The sequence below is a fragment of the Callithrix jacchus genome, chromosome 14 (genome assembly GCF_049354715.1).
Source record: "Callithrix jacchus isolate 240 chromosome 14, calJac240_pri, whole genome shotgun sequence".
Taxonomy (NCBI): domain Eukaryota; kingdom Metazoa; phylum Chordata; class Mammalia; order Primates; family Cebidae; genus Callithrix; species Callithrix jacchus.
In genome coordinates this window covers 6,543,095-6,560,358 of record NC_133515.1, presented here as the reverse complement: position 1 = coordinate 6,560,358, position 17,264 = coordinate 6,543,095, and the positions used below count along the sequence as shown (strand labels likewise).

The 17,264-nt window shown below is 41.6% G+C and overlaps 1 protein-coding gene across 50 annotated transcripts in view; it reads left to right on the top strand.

Annotated features, from left to right (window-relative positions):
* Nucleotides 1-17,264, top strand: part of KANSL3 (KAT8 regulatory NSL complex subunit 3) — a 45,120-nt gene that overhangs the window by 7,017 nt on the left and 20,839 nt on the right. For 25 of the 50 annotated variants that reach the window (XR_013526307.1, XR_013526305.1, XR_013526306.1 and 22 more), the window contains 2 exons: nt 12,108-12,198; nt 12,326-12,511. Coding sequence is in view for 30 of the 50 variants with exons in the window: in XM_078348643.1 (XP_078204769.1) it covers nt 12,108-12,198; nt 12,326-12,511 (277 nt within the window). In the remaining 20 variants the exon portion in view is untranslated. Of the gene's footprint in view, nt 1-12,107; nt 12,199-12,325; nt 12,512-16,276; nt 16,330-17,264 lie in introns of all 50 variants that reach the window. The other 25 variants (XM_078348671.1, XM_078348673.1, XM_078348672.1 and 22 more) reach the window with 3 other exon arrangements.

Genomic DNA, 17,264 nt, shown 5'->3' with positions numbered 1-17,264 from the left:
TTGTATCATCTTCATTGAAGTACATTTATTAGGAGCTTATTTCATTTGCAGCAACACATGTCAGAGTGTTCTCCAAAGTCTCACATTATAACTCTCAGTTCACCATGCTGTGTGTGAGATGCTTGAGAGCAGGGCTTACATCTCAGCCATCTTTGCATACTTTACACTAGGACATTGTCTGGCACACAGTAGGCATATAATAAATGTTGAATAAATAAGTAAATTTGATAGCTATGACTAGCTCTCTAGTAGCTTCTGTTATATAAATTATGATATAGGGGTCACCCAAACTACAAAAAAATGAAATGTACATTTGTAAGATATTGTATTTAAATGGTTTATAACTAGGATGAGGAAAGTGTTGTGAAGTCATATGAAAAGCTAAGATGTTTGAGTAGCTTTTAAAAATAGATTTGCAGTCTATGGAGGGCACACTGAAGCCTGTTTTTATGAGTTTACTGGCTAATTTTGTTCCCAAACTTTCTACTGCCCCCAGGGTCATTTGTCCCTGTTCATTTGGTAAACATTTACCTAATCATATGACAACTTTTTGGAGATACTATTTATATACCATACAATTGAACTATTTAATGTGTATAGTCAGTGGTTTTTAGTACAGTCAGACTTGTATATTCATCACAACTGTCAATTTGGTAACATTTTCATCACCCTGAAAAGAAACCCCATACCCATTAACAGTTATTCCCCATTCTCTGGTCCCTAGGAAGCACTCATTGACCTTTGTCCCTATAGATTTGCCTATTCTGGACATTTCATGTATATAGAATCATGTACTATGTGGTCTTTTCCTACTGGCTGCTTTCACCCAGCATGATGTTTTCAAGGTTCATCCATGTGGTTGCGTGTATCAGCACTTCATTCCTTTTTATTGCTAAATGATACTGCATTGTATGAATAGCCCACATTTTATTCATTAATCAGTTGATGGATATTTAGGTTGTTTTCATTTTTTGGCAATTATGAATAATACTGTTATGAACATTTGCGTACAAGTTTTTGTGTGGATCTAAGATTTTAATTCTCTTAGCTATATACCTGGGAGTGGACTTGTTGGGTCATTTGATAACTCTGAATTTAACCTTTGAGGAATTGGCAGACTGTTATGCAAAGTGGCTGTACCATTTTACATTCCTACCAGCTGTGTATGAGAGTTCTAGTTTCTCCACATCCTTGCCAGCATGCCAACACTTACTAATTTTCCTCCCTTTTTTTGAGATGGAGTCTCGCTTTGACACCAGGCTGGAGTGGTGCAGTGGTGCACTCTTGGCTCACTGCAACCCTCCTGGTTCAACTAACTCTTCCGCCTCAGCCTCCCGAGTAGCTGAGACTACAAGCGCACACCACCACACATGGCTAATTTTTGTATTTTTTAGTAGAGACAGGGTTTCGCCATGTTGGTCAAGATGGTCTTGATCTCTTGACCTCGTGTTCCACCTGCCTTGGCCTCCCAAAGTGCTGAGATTACAGACGTGAGCCACCGCACCCGGCCCTCTTCTTTTTTTAAAAATTATAACCATTCTCCTGGGTATAAAGTGGCATCTCATTGTGGTTTCAATTTGTATTTTCTTGATGGGTTTTTGTTTGTGTCTGTATATCTGCTATATATAAGGAAATGTTACTTCTTACATCAGGAATTGGTAGGTGGTTACTTTCCATAATTTTGGAGACCGCATATGATAATGAAAGAGAGAGAGAGAGGGGCAGAAAGTTTGAGGTGATTGACATAATTTCTGCTGGTTGGAAGTTGGGAATGAGATTGAACAGGTATGCTTGTGTGATCAAAACAGCAGCTGTTGAGGTAGGAGCAGTGCTGCACCTTGGTTGAAAAGCTTGTGAAGAAGTTGGTTGGGGTCTTGCACTGGAATTAATTTAGTGCCTTAAGCTCTTTTGAGCTTCAGATAAAGAAATAAACTGCTATGAATGAAGATCAACTACTGAAATATTGCTGGAGTCAGTATATTCAGCAAAAGAGTTTATCAGCATTGCTACAGTTAATAATCATAAAAATTAACAATAATGATAATAACAAAAAGGAGCTACCATTTGTTGAGTGCTTTCTAGGTGCCAGACATTTTACCAAGCTCTTCATATGCATTGTCTCTTAATCCTCCCAGTGACTCTTGGAGATATATCTCCGCTTCATCTCTGTTTAACAGGATGAAGAAACTGAGGTCAGGGTGTTTAAGAAACCTTAATTAGGAAGTGATGGAGAAGGAGTTTGTTCAAACTAAACAATCTGACTCCAGAACCCAGTGTTCTCAACCACCATACCTTCTCCCTTAATTAAGGGCAGTAAAAAGAGATTAAGACCAGTTAGTGGTGGCTGATCAAGGTGGCCTTGTATGGTTATGATCCCTTTGTGGTATTTTCCACTACCTTGTCCTTTGCAATTTCAGAAAGTACATAGGAGAACTTTGTGATTTTTGTTGTTGTTGTTAGTTCATCCATGGTTATAATTAAGAGGTTTTTGTGGACGATTCATGCCTATCAAAGTCATTAGAGACTTAATACTATGAATACCAGTTTCTTTTTTTTTTTTTAAATTTTATTTTTGAGACAGAGTCTAACTGTCACCTGGACTGGAGTGCAGTGGTACAATCTCAGCTCACTGTAAGCCTTGACATCCAGGACTCAGGTGATTCTCCCACCTTGGACTCCTGAGTAGTAGCTGGGACTGCAGGAGTACACCACCATTTCTGGCTAATTTTTGTAGTTTTTATGGAGATTGGGTTTTGCCATTTTGCTTAGACTTGTCTCAAACTCCTGGCTTAAGTGATCTGCCCACCTTGGCCTCCCAAAGTGTTGGGATTACAGGCGTGAGCCACTGCGCCCAACCCCGAGTTTCTTAATTTATGAGGAGAGATATAACTGCAAAGCATAAGAGACACTGAGGTGGCCTGGCCAGAGTGTCTTTTCTCAGCAGGAAAGTCTGGAAAACCATTTTATTTCAGAAGTGGATAGGTGAGTGGAGAGTCTACATAGGAGGCACAGCAGAATAGCTGGATGTGCACATCTTTCCTCTAGGCAAGATGGGCCCACAGAATAGGCCAGGGTGCCCCTTCTCCTGCCTGTCCTTTACAGAAACACTGACAGATTCTTATCTTTGGCTTATCTTTCTCCAGTCTCCATGTGGACCACCATTTTTCTGTTATGACAAAATTATACCAATCTGTTGCCACAGATTGGTATAATTCATTAAAGCTCAGTTTATCTCAGATTTTTTTTTAGTGTCTGATGAGATTTTGGAGGCCTTCTTTTCTCATGGGCAGCAGGCTTACAAACCATCTTCTGGTAGGTAACTTTTGCACACAGCTGATTTTATTATTTGATGATAACTTATTAGCTTCAGTTTCAGAGATCACCATTTTATGACCCTGTCCCTGAATCTGTAGCCTGTTCGAAGCTTGCAGTTCCTTCTGCTCTGATTATAATCATCATGTTGCCATTCTTTCCCTGACTTGACTGTTAAATTGCTGCTTCCTTTCTTCATGTATAAAGTCATGTAAAATTACTTTCCCACATCAAGAATTACATGAATGGTATAGGTTGGCTCCCTAGAACTCTGGAGGTTTTCCCGGGAGAGCTTACTGATTGCTCTTTGTCTATGGAGGCAGAACCTTAATTTCCTTGTTAAGAGCCTTTTTTCCTCCTCCTTGAATGACTGCAGTAGAAACTGTCTTCAGATAACTGTGTGTATAGGCCAAGCGTGGTAGCTTACGCCTGTAATCCCAGCTCTTTGCAAGGCCAAGGCGGGAGGATCATTTGAGGTCAGGAGTTTGTAACCAGCTTGACCAACGTGCTAAAAACCCGTCTCTATTAAAAATAGTAAAAATTAGCTGGGCGTGGTGGTGAACACCTGTAATCTCAGCTACTTGGGAGGCTAAGGCAGGAGAAGCACTTGAACCTGGGAGGCAGAGGTTGCAGTAAGCCAAGATCATGCCACTACACTCCAGCCTGTGCGACAGAGTGAAACTCCATCTCAAAAAAAAAAAGAAGCATGCTTGTCCCTTCCCTGCCTCCAACTCTGGCTTTCTCTGTTAATGGCTGATATTTTGTGAAATGGTTTAAATATTGCTGCCTGATTTGTATTTAGGGGTTGTCTAACTACGACTGTGAGCAAATTTAAATCTGGCCCATTGCTTGTTTTTGTTGGAATGGGTTTTACGTTTTTAAGTGGTTGCAAATAATTAATACTATTTCATGACACATGAAATTAAAATTTCAGTGTTCATAAACATTTATTGGTATACAGTCAAACTCATTCATTAGGTATTATCCATGGCCACTTTTGCACTAAAACTGCAAAGTTCAGTAGTGGCAGAAACTGTATGTCCTGCAAACCCTAAAATATTTTCTGTCTGGCCTCTTATAGGAGAAGTGAGCTGACCGGGTCATGTTCTTATGTCTGTGTGCCATGGTCATGTTACTTACAGGACCTTTGAAAATGATTTCTATTTGCTGGAATAGTAATACAGTCCTGAAGATGTTGGGCTGCTTTTTTTTTTTTCCTCCAGATGTTTGTGAAATGCCAAGTTTCATTAGTTGCATAGTTTTTGAAAGACATTTAATAAAATTCTCCTGACACATGATACTTTTCAGCATTGCTCAAATGGATTTTAGAACATTTCCAACATTTCAGTGAAAGAACGTAGTGTCCGAAAGCAGGCTTTCTCATCTTAGAAATCAGAACTTCTGAATTCCAGCCAAAACACCCCATTTTCCTTTTCTGAACTTGATTTAATTATATATTCAATATTGTATGTATCTATGTATAAATCTTAGGTTGGATGTTTGAAATTTTAAGTCCAAGGTCTTTGAGTTATATTCCCTCCTTCCCCTCCCCCACCATATGGCAGAAACCATATGGCCTGCAAACCCTAAAATATTTTCTATAAAATATTTTCTCTTTCTTTCCCCTTCCTTTATTCCTTTCTTTCTTCTAGTGTTTAGACAAATAATTATATAATCTGAAAAAGAAAAGTATGACTATTGAGTTTATATGATGTTCTTTGTCTCTCCTTGTTTAACTTCTGGTAAAAACGTCCTTTAGACATTTTAATGCTGAATTAGTCTCCTTTGAAACAGTATCCAAAATAATGATTACCTTTGAAAATATCAGATATTTCTAGGACCAATGTTATATTTTGGTTGCTTTGAATAGAATGAGCCAGAGGTCAGCATATCATTGAGGTTTAGTCAGAGCAGGGAGAACAGAAGATTCTCTGGTCTCATCTAAGAATGGAAGAAAAGGCATTTTTGCCCTCATGAAAATTGAATAGGCGGGTGGGGGGTGAATGGAGGGAGCAAGTTGACTCACTGCAGTTCCCATCAGCTATTTGACTGTTTAACTTGTATTTAAAATTCTGTCTCCTGTTTTTAAAATTTTCCCTAATTATATCTCTTGCATGCTCTTTATCTTAATCTTGGTTTAGATCATTTTTTTTCCTGCCCACTTAATTTTCCAGCCTCCCACGAAGCTGACAAAATAGAGAGATCTTGTTTCAGTTCTTGGAATCACTTTGTTACATATCCAGCAGTAATCCTAAGAACTTTTTCTGGGATTTTGGATTTTCAACATTGGTGGTTTTTAAATTTAATTTCAACTCTCATTGGTTTATGGTAGTAATTTCTTTCTTTCTTTTTTTTTTTTGAGACGGAGTCTTCTTCTGTGGCTCAGACTGGAGGGCAGTGGCATGATCTTGGCTCACTGCAACCTCCGCCTCCTGGGTTCAAGCGATTGTCCTGCCTCGGCCTCCCGAGCAGTTGGGATTACAGGCGCCCACCACCATGCCCGACTAGTTTTTGTATTTTTAGTAGAGGTGGGGTTTCACTATGTGGCCAGGCTGGTCTCAAACTCCTGACCCCATGATCCGCCTGCCTCAGCCTCCCAAAGTGCCGGGATTACAGGTGTGAGCCACCTTGCCTGGCTACTATGGTAGTAATTTCTAAATAGCTTTTTGACCCTCCTCCCCTTGCATTCACATAATTTTCCTTGCTCCCATCATTTTGGATCTCAGAATTAATACAGAGTAAGAAAAACAAATAAGGAAAACATCATTATATAATAAAAACAGGATAATTTTGGAAATGCTGCTGGTGTTTACTAAATTATACCTTATTCTTTGTACTTGGAATTAAAGTTTTTAATGTGATCAATAGGCTTTAAGAAAGCTCCTGAGATTGTTGAACATGGAAAAACTGTATTTGTTCCTTAACCTGGTTGATAATAAATTAGCATGATTACTGGAGGTAAGGCTGCAATATAATACCACTTTCAAGATGCTACACGTCCTTTATACCTATTATTTTCACAGAACTGGAAATCCAAAGATTTTTGTTTGTTTGTTTTTTGTGACGGAGTCTCACTCTGTCACCCAGGCTGGAGCGCAGTGTGGGGATCTCAGCTAACTGCAACCTCCGCCTCCTGGATTCAAGTGATTGTCCTGCCTCAGCCTCCCGATTAGTTGGGATTACAGGTCTGCACAACCACACCCAGCTAATTTTTGTATTTTTAGTAGAGATGGGGTTTTGCCATGTTGGCCAAACTGGTCTTGAACTCCTGATCTCAGGTGATCCACCCGCCTCAGCCTCCCAAAGTGTTTGGATTACAGGTGTGAGCCACCATGCTGGGCCTTATCCAGAGATTTTAACACAGATAGCCTTTGGTCATTTCCACTTGAAGAAATTTATCCTATAGAGATACTTGTATGAGTATATAAAATATAGATACGGCTGGATGTGTTGGCTCATGCCTGTAATCCCAGCACTTTGGGAGGCTAAGGAGGGTGGATCACTTGAAGTCAGGAGCTCAAGACTGGCCTAGCCAACATGGTGAAACCTGGCCTCTACTAAAAATATAAAAATTAGCTGGGTGTGGTGGTGGGCACCTGTAGTCCCGGCTACTCTGGAGGCTGAGGCAAGAGAATCATTTGAACCTGGGAGGCAGAAGTTGCAGTGAGCGGAGATCGTGCCAGTGCAACCTGGGTGCACTGGATTGCGCCACCCTCCAGCCTGGGTGACAGAGCTAGACAACAACAACAAGAATTAATAACAAAATAAAATATAGATAGATGTATATGTATGTATTTGAGGAAGGGAGGGGTGGTCACTGCAGTGACTTAATAAATCGCAATATAAAATGTACAACTTAAATGTACACAAATAAGATAGAACTTCCCAGCCTTTAAAAACAAAGAAGTATATTAATTAACATGGAGATATATCCATGGTTCCAGAGAGGTTTTTCAAACAACTTGTAAGCATCCTCTGTCTCCTTCTAGCACCACCAAATTCTCAAGCCCATCTGAGAATCACTGTACATAAGAGAGTTACTACTCATGTGAATGTGCTGTGGATTTAAATAATGTGAAGGGGCCGGGTGCGGTGTCTCATGCCCATAATTCCAGCACTTTGGGAGGCTGAGGCAGGGGGATCATGAGGTCAGGAGATTGAGACCATCCTGGCCAACCTGGTGAAACCCTGTCTCTACTAAAAATTCAAAAATTAGGCTGGCATGGCGGCTGGCACCTGTAGTCTCAGCTACTTGGGAGGCTGAGGCAGGAGAATCTAGGAGGTGGAGGTTACAGTGAGCCGAGATCGAGCCACTGCACTTCAGTCTGGGTGATAGAGCGAGACTCTGTCTCAAAAATAATAATAATTAATGTGAAGGAAAATAAGATAATGAACCAGTGGGGTTGGAGCTTCTGGTCTCAACAAACCTTCCTGGTTCCAAGGCATCCCGAGTCCCAACATGAAGTTGAAGCTTTCATCCCCACACCTTTTAAGTCCGGAATCTCTGAATATCAAACCACAAAAACTGAATCCTGATAAAGTAGCAGAGGTTAAGCTGAGATAACTAGGGAAGAATAAGAAAAAGGACAATTCCAAGAAACCTCAGACTGCTTCTAGTAAACCCAAAAGGGGGTTAACAAAAGGACCAGAGGCTTTGGCAGTTAAGAGAGGATGTAGCTCTAGCAAGGAAAGCTTCTGAAGATGGAGGGCACTTCTGAAGAAGACAGTCATCCTGTTTTGTTTCTGTAATCTTGGATTTCAACTGCTTTCAACTTTTGCTGCCATGAGTGATCATAACTAACCTGAAGTTTTTTAATTGTTAGAAGGATCTTAGAGATAATCTAGCCATATCTATTTTCTGACAAGAAGACTTAGGGCACATAGCTCTTAATTAGAGAGTGGGATAGAACCCTTGCCCCTAGGTAGGGTTCCCCTGCATCCTGTAACTGTGGTTAAGTTGTAAAACTGGAGATGTAATAGGTGGAGATTTTATTTTACAGAAGGAAAAGGAGTTTGAGGATTGTTTTCCTCCTTTCTAGAGGTTATTTGCTCTATTCAGGGATATTGAGATAGTTGTATAAAGTGAGTAACAAAGGGCAATTTGTCTTCCATACTCACTGGGCCATATTGTTAGTGTTCCTAGAACAATGACCTGTAGAAATTAGAGTATCTTGTGGGGTGGGATATGATGGAAAGGATGCCTTGAAGCCAGAGAAATTGAGATTGTTGATGTTGTTTCAAGCAGCATTCCTGCACTTTGACTGTCTTGGTATGGTTGAAGGACATAAATCGTGTGCCTGTGTTCCTCTTTGCTCCTCAGTATTAATATCATACGGAGTCTGAGGGTTTGGATATGGACCTGGCTGTTTACAGAACTTAGAATGCAGTGTGCACATAATTCATCCATTTATTTATTCGGTAGATGTTTAACTCCCCAGTATGTGTGAGGTTCTGTTTTATGTGCTGGGGATATGGCAATTAAAACCAACAAAAGTCCTGGCCATCTTGGCCTTTTACACCCTGGCAGAGAGAAACAAACTAAACAAGTAAATAGCATGGATAGAATATGGGATAGTGATACAGCTGGAAAGCAGGTTAGGGAATCCCAGGGTAGGATTGGAGGGTTACAGTGTTAGATAGGGATAGGTCAGAGCAAGCCTCAGTAGAAGGTGACATTTGAGCAACAACCTGAAGGAGATGAGAGAGGGAGCCATTGCTTCAGGTTGAGGTAGTGAAGGGCAGGACCCCGGTTTGTGATGCAGGAGAATGCCTGCTGTGTGTGCAAGTGCAGGGGAGTAGAGGGTAGTGTGGGGGGAGGCAGTATAACTGAAGTAAGTGAGGATCAGTCATGGATGATAAGATCCGAGAGACAGTAGAGTCCATGCAGCCTATTGCAAGGACTTTGGCTTTTATCTGATTGAACTGGTGCCACTGAAGGACTTTGAGCAGAGGAGTGACGTGATCTGACTTAGGTTTTTCAATTAATTTTTCCAAATTGGCTTTTCTAAAAGATTGTACTAGTTTATATTTCTATCAACAGATCAGCAGATTATAGAGAGTTCTTTTGCACCATCACAACAATAGAGAATTATTAAACTTCCTAATTTTTACCTATTTGATAGGTGAAAAATAATATTAATTTGCATTTTTTTTTACGAGACAAGTTCTTGCTCTGTCAGTCCATGGCATGATCATTACAGCCTTGATATCCTAGGCTCAAGCCATCCTCCAGCCTCAACCTTCTGAATAGCTGGGACTACGGTCACCTGCTACTGTGTCTAAGTTTTTGATTTTTAGTAGACAAGGTCTCACTTTTTTACCCAAGCTTGTGTCAAGCTCCTGAGCTTAAGTGATCATCCTGCCTCAGCCTCCCAAAGTGCTGGGATTATAGGCATGAGCCACCTCAATTGGCTGCATTTGTCTTAATTCTGTTTTTTTTTGAAACGGAGTCTCTCTGTCACCCAGGCTGGAGTACAGTGGCATGGTCTCGGCTCACTGCAACCTCTGCCTCCCAGGTTCAAACGATTCTCCTGCCTCAGCCTCCTGAGTATCGGGGACTACAGGTGTGTGCCACCACACCCAGCTAATTTTTTTTATTTTCAGTAGAAATGGGGGTTTCACTATGTTGGCCAGGCTGGTCTTGAACTCCTGACCTTGTGATCTGCCCTCCTTGGCCTCCCAAAGTACTGGGATTACAGGTATCAGCCACTGTGCCAGGCCTGTTTAATTGTTTTTTTTTTGAGACAGTTTCGCTCTGTCACCAGGTGCCAGGCTGGAGCGCAGTGGCTCGATCTTGGCTCACCCCAACCTCTGCCTCCCGGGTTCAAGCAATTCTCCTGCCTCAGCCTCCTGAGTACCAGGGACTAAAGGCGTGTTCCACCATGCTCAGCTAATTTTTATATTTTAGTAGAGATGGGGTTTCACCATGTTGGTCAGGATGGTCTCGATCTCTTGACCTCATGATCTTTCTGCCTCGGCCTCCCAAAGTGCTGGGATTACAGGCATGACCCACTATGCCCGGCCCAGTCTGTTTAATTTTGAGGTAGAATTGACTTGACTTCTTTTATGACCTGCCTTTTTGTGTTCTTTGCCCTTTGAGTATTTCAGCTTTTTCTTTCTTACTAATTTTCTAGAGCCTCTTTCTATTTTAATGAAATGGCAATCATTTTCCTATTGTGTTTTGACTTCATTTATACTTTTTTTTTTTACCTTTTCTCAAGTTTTATTTTTTTTTTTTTTTCAAGAGACATGTTACCTAGGCTGGACTAGAACTTCAGGGCTCCTCCTGCCTCAGCCTCCCAAGTATCTGGGACCAGAAGCACATTCTACCATGCCTGGCTTAAAGTTTGAAATTTTAATATATTAGCATTTCTCTTTCTTCCTTTTATGCCATCTTTTTTTTCCATGTGAAATTTATTTTGATTTAAAGAGTGATGTGTAGGGATCAGATTTTCTTTTTCCAATTGGCCAATGGTTGTCTCAGCCCTAAATTTAGGGACCTTATCTCATCTGATTTGAAATGCTACCTTGATTCCATCCCAGGGTCTCATTTGGGTGTAGCACCCACGTAATTTTTTTTTTTTTTTTTTTTGAGACAAAGTCTCACTCTGTCACTGAAGCTGGAGGGCAGTGGCATGATCACACAGCCTCAACCTCCTGGGCTTAAGCAATTCTTCCACCTCAACTTCCCGAGTAGCTGGGGCTACATGCATGCACTACCATGCCCAGCTAATTTTTGTATGTTTTGTAGAGACGGGCCTTGCCATTTGTCCAGACTGGTCTTTGAACTCCTGGACTCAAGCAATCCACCCCACTCGGCCTCCCAAAATGCTGGGATTACAGGTATGAGCCATTGCGCCTGGCCATCATCAGCTTTTTTTTAATGGCAGGGAGAATAGGTAAACAAATATTAACTGAGCATCTTCAATTGCCTTTCTTTTGGTATCTTTAGGAAGTTCACTAGCCAGAGTTAGAGCATCTGAGTAATTAAGATTGCTGGGAGTAAGGTGAAGGGGGACAATAATAAGCTCCATATCAGTATACTGAGTGTCATGAGGTGGAGTTGAGAATAGTAGAATAGATGTCTGCCAGGTACAAAGCCTCAATAAGTAATAGGTAAGCAGTAAGCAATAAGGTAGATGTGTGAATGCCAGTGTCATATGCTGGGATGATAATATATTCGCTTATGTGGAACAGGCCTCTCAAAAATAAATTTGCTAATTGTGTGACATACAGAAAAAATACAAAATATATATGGAGAAGAGATTAGTGTGGGGTGGAATACTGAGGGGAAGAATAGCCTCTTTACTGGTTATATTTCTGCTATATTTTTGTTCTTAAGCCTATTTTCAATAGACCTCTTACCATAGTCTGAGATTTTAGTACATTAAAATACTTGCTGATCCTGTCTGCCTTTTTGTGTGAAATATAAAACTTATGAAATTCAAATATGTCTGTTCAGTGGTGCTCTGCTTTTGTTTACGATTGGGATTATTTTAGCTACTAAATAAAGAATTAGCTTTGCTAGGCTAAAAGACTTTATTCATGACTAATCTTGGACTGTGTATATTATTGTGTGTGTGTGTATACAAGTATATGCTGCAGTGATTTAATTTGGTAGGATTGGGACCAGAATCTAGGTCTTGTGTTTTAACTCAGTGGTCTTAGACTAAACTACATGGTTTTACTCTTCCATAGTGGAGACATAAAACATGGCATAATCTTCTTTATATGGTATACATACATGGGGAGCGTCCCCAGGGTTTGACTATAATTCCTCAGAGTTTCCCTTATAGGACTGGCTGGACAATGGCCCAGAACAAGCTATTCAACAAGATCCTCAAAGCCCTGCAGTCTGACCGGCTTGCCCGCTTGGCCAATGAAGGGGTAAGACACCAGAAATCTGCCCACAGTGGGCTCCTCGTAGTTCAGGCCTCACTGGCTGACTGACTTGTCCCCCCTCTTGCTAACCAGGTAGTCCTCATGTTTTATCACTTCCACTTACATCCTTCAGGCTTGTAATGAGCCAGTGCTGCGCCGTGTTGCTGTGGACAAGTGTGCGAGGAGAGTGCGGCAGGCTCTGGCAAGTGTGAGCTGGGACACCAAGCTGATCCAGTGGCTGCACACCACCCTTGTGGAGACCTTGAGTCTGCCCATGCTGGCAGCCTACCTGGATGCTTTGCAGACGCTGAAGGGGAAGGTAAGGCTGTGATTGGTGTCTGCCCTGTCCTGGGGATAGCTAGCCTCTCCTGTGGGTTCAGGATGTGGGATCGGGCAAGGTAATTATCGTGGTTGGTCTGGAGAGCATGGCCGAAGCTGTGGATTTGGTATTAAAATTGGGAGATAGGGTATCATTTCACATTTGTGTCTGGTGTACACATTTTTAGCCCTGCTGGCTCCAGGATGAGGTGTGGGGTCTGAAAACCAGAGTATACATTTAGCTTTCCTAGCCTTGCAGCTTGTGGTTTGAGTCTTGGTTGAGTTGAATTGTCATGAAGGAGATGAAGGGTTTACCAGGGAGGAATATGTTGAGAAAGGTGACAGAAACAGACCCTTGGTGCTCGAAGCATTGGGAGATTGCAGAGCAGGAACATGCTATGATCCCTTTGACTCTGCTCTCCAGGGCATGAGCCTTTAGTAACAACACTTAGACTTTTATAATTCAGTACAAACATACTTCCCTGCTTTCTTACTTAGTATTGCACAAAAAGTTAAAACTTTTTCTTGGTGATACCAGTGATTGCATCAGGCTATCCTCAGTGTGGTAGAATGCAGATGCTGGAGACAGATTTCTTGGCTGATCTCAGCTTTGTCAGTGATTAGCTGTATAAGCTTGGATTGGTGTATCATCTCTAAAATGTGGTTGATAATAATACCTATCTAGGATTTTTGTGAAAATTTAATTAGTTTATTCAGGTAGGGCGCTTAATACAAAATTGGGCACATAGTAAGCAGTGAGCCCACAGTAACTTTTGTTTTTGGAGGCAGAGTCTCTTTCTGTCCCTCAGGCTGGATTGCGGTGGTACGATCTTGGCTCATTGCAGCTTCCACCTCCTGAGTTCAAGCAACTCTCATGCCTCAGCCTCCCAAGTAGCTGGGATTACAGGCACACACCAACACGCCTGGCTAATTTTTGTATTTTTAGAAGAGATGGGGTTTCACCATGTTGGTCAGGCTGGTCTTGAATGCCTGACCTCGTGATCCGCCAACCTTGGCCTCCCAAAGTGCTGATATTACAGGCTTGAGGCACCACACCCTGCCAGCCCACAGTAACTATTAACAGTTTTTTAAGTAGTACCCTCATAGGTTCTTGAAATATCTGGGGTGTTTTTTGCTCCAATTCAAAATGGTCTCAGGGCTGGGTGTGGTGGCTCATGCCTGTTATCCTAGCATTTTGGGAGGCTGACACAGGAAGATCACTTTAGCTCAGGAGTTTGAGACCAGCCTAAGCAACATAGCAAGACGTTGTCTCTACAAAAATAAAAAAATTAGCCACGCACGGTGGCACACATCTGTTGTCCCAGCTACTTAGGAGGCTGGTGAGAGGAGGCTGCAGTGAGTTTGATTCCACCGCTGCACTCCAGTCTGGGTGACGGAGACTCTGTCTCAAAGAGAGCGAGAGAAGAAGAAAAGAGAAAGAAAGAATTGAATCAATCCAAGTTGTCTGAGGCCTTTTTTTAACCTTTGGAGATAGGGTCTTCCTCTCACTCACACTGGAGTGTGGTGGCACTGTCAGAGCTCACAGCTCACTGTAACTTCAGACTCCTGGGCCCAACTGATCTGCCTGCCTCAGCCTCCCAAGTTGCTGGGACTAGAGGGGTGTGCCACCACCACATCCAGCTAAATTTTTAATTTTTTTTTTTTTGTAGGGACAGGGTCTTGCTATATAAGCTAGTCTTGAATTCCTGGCCTCAAGCAATCCTCCCATCTTGGCCTCCCAAATTGCTGGCATGAGCCTGATTCAGTTCTTGATTTAAAAAAAAAAAAAAGTTTTACTTTCTGCTTTACAGGAAGCTGGCTCATCTTGCTGCTGTAAGTTGCCTGGCCTACATGTGCCCTCAGCCACATCCCCAAAACTTGCAGACTCATGTTTCTAATCAATTTTTAAGTTAAAGGGTGCCAAGTTTGTTAGAAGACTGGTTTAGTGCTGAAATAAAACTCAGGACTAGACACATTAATGATATTAATGGTAGGAAATTTGACATTAGTTTTTTCATTTAATACTTATTTTGGGCCCTATGTGTGCCAGGCACCGGGGTGAGCAAAACAGAACTGCTCCCTTCTCTGGTGGAGCATGTTTTCTGGTGAAGAGAGAGACAAATGAAAAAGGGAGTTCCAGACTTTTTCCCGTACTGCTCCCCTGTAATAGAAACCCTGGACCCAGGAGGTGAGTGGTGGACAGGTAGAGTGTGGGACCCATGCCTGATCCTGGCAGACAGAAAGTGGTGGCCCAGGAATATTGTTGGCATCTTCACATATTCTCCTCAGCATTCTACCTGTGGTTAAAGTGTAACATTGGTGAATACACTCTACGAGGTGAGTGTTGGTAATAATGCCCAGGATTCCAGTTCTCTGGTGACCCTGCCTCACGCATCATGGCTAGCATAATTTCCCTTTAAGGAGGAATTTGTACTGCTGCCCTATTGAAGTTTCCAACTGGGCATATCCTATGTGAATACCAGATATTATGAGCATGACACACCACTGGGGAGACTCTTATAGTTTGCATAGTTGGGTGCTTTCCTCCCATGCTAGGGTGTGAGTTGGCTGGTATGGTGGAAGGCTCACTGGTACACTGGTCAGCAAGGGTCTCAGACTGGAGGCAATGTCGGCTTTTGGCTGTGCTCTCTGCAGTAATCACTATTACCATCAGACTCTTACTTTCCCATGACTATATTTAAATTCACACAGATTCTTTGATTGTTTCCCAAAGGATATAAATGATTATAGGATCATTTTGCTTTTAAAGTGCCCGCTGGATGTTAAAGTGCAGGTGGATGGGATCATGCTTTTCCTCCAGCTACTTTCACCATTAGATCCATTATGATAAAGAGGGCAGAGAAGGTACAGACCTGAGCCTTTTAGTTGGCTGTTGAGAGTGAATGCAATGCTGGAAAGGCCAGGGAAGCTTGGTCTTCCCAGCTCCAAATGGAAAAGTCCGTTATTATTTATCCTTTGTTGACAGGAAGCAAGTTTCAAGGCTTTTTGGTTTCATAGCTGTACTCTACTGCTAGATAAAGTTTTAACCCAGGGTCAGATCCTTTGCTTCAAAGTGTTGAGTGGCTCACAGTTCTAGAGTAAGTTACGAAGAACATGAAGATCCTTTGTGATTTGGTCTTAACCTTTCCTACTGGCTTTACATCCTTCTTCCTTACTTGAATCCTTGACTTTAGTCCTCCTGTTCCTGGAATAAGCTCTGTGAGTTTTTGCCTCTTGCTGCTGGTGTCTCTGATTGGAAGGCTTTTCTCTCATCTTTTGTTGGAATCCTGCCTGTTCCAAAGATCCTGTCTCATTTCACATGGTGTATCTTTAGATGGAAATTGCCTGTTAACTTCTCCTCCGTTGGGTGGTTTGAATCATAGCAGTTTGGGATTCTGTTTCTTTCTTGGCAGTTACCAGTCTTTCCCTGTCCCCATCCCCCACCATTATTTGTGTGTTTGTCTTCATTACCTCATGTAGATGAAATTCCTGTGCAGCACTAGCCTGGTGCCTTGTAAAAGCAGTTGCATGAGTATTTGTTTCCTGAGTTAAACTGAGAAAGTCTAATGGTTGTATTCCTCTAATTTATCATGCAGAAATCCTTTTAGTGTCTCTGTTTTTAAATTAAGAGCCACTTATCTTCTGCTATTTTTGGAGTTTTACAACTTGCATCAAACTGTAGTACTTTTTATTTTGCAATTTTTCAAACCTTTTTTGTTTTTCTGAAAAGCATCTCTAATATTTAAACATTTTTCCTTTCCCCTAGGTCATTTTGACCTTTTGTGGGTAGCATGGAATTCGCAGATATTTCTTCTCAGTGTAAGCATCAAGATATCTGAAACCTATATTTGCATATCTGTAATACCACATTTCTGGTAGATAGTAAACAGAACTTGAGGTAAAGTACACTGTACATAGTATAGCAGAGTATAGTTTTTTGGACATAATAACAGATTTCTTTAGTACACTATGGCTTGAAGGCAGTACTCTAGAAGAAAATGAAGATTTTAAAAAATGATAAAATCAGCTGATACTCATTGAGGAAAGTTAGGGAACATAGAAATCTGTAAAGGAAAAGTCACCCATAACGCCATAGAGATCATTATTAACATTTTGGCATATTTTCTCTTCTTTTCTTTTCTTTCTTTCTTTTTTTTTATTTTTGAGACAGAGTCTCCCTCTGTTGCCCAGGCTGGAGTGCAATGGCACGATCTTGGCTCACTGCAGCCCCTGCCTCCTGGGTTCAAGTGATTCTCATGCCTCAGCCTCCCGAGTAGCTGGTACTACAGGCGTGCAGCGTATTTTCTTATAGTCTTTTTTTCTGAGTAGAGATGATTTTTTTCTTTTTTTTTTGAGATGGAGTTTCCCTCTGTCGTCCAGGCTGGAGTTGCAGTGGCGTGATCTTGGCTCACCACAACCTCCACCTCCTGAGTTCAAGTGATTGTTGTGCCTCAGCTTCCCAAGTAGCTGGGATTACAGGTGTGCACTACCACGCCTGGCTAATTTTTGTATTTTTAGTGGAGACAGCATTTCACATGTTGGCCAGGCTTGTCTTGAATTTCTGACCTCAAGTGATCTGCCCACCTCGGCTTCTTAAAGTGCTGGAATTACAGGCATGAGCCACCGAGCCCAGCTGTGAGTAGAGATAATTTTTATATTTTCTATTTTACCTGTAACATTTTAGCAAAATATATTTCTGTATGTTATTGTAAATTCTTGTAAATATTTAAAAACTGGGGTGGTGGCTGACGCCT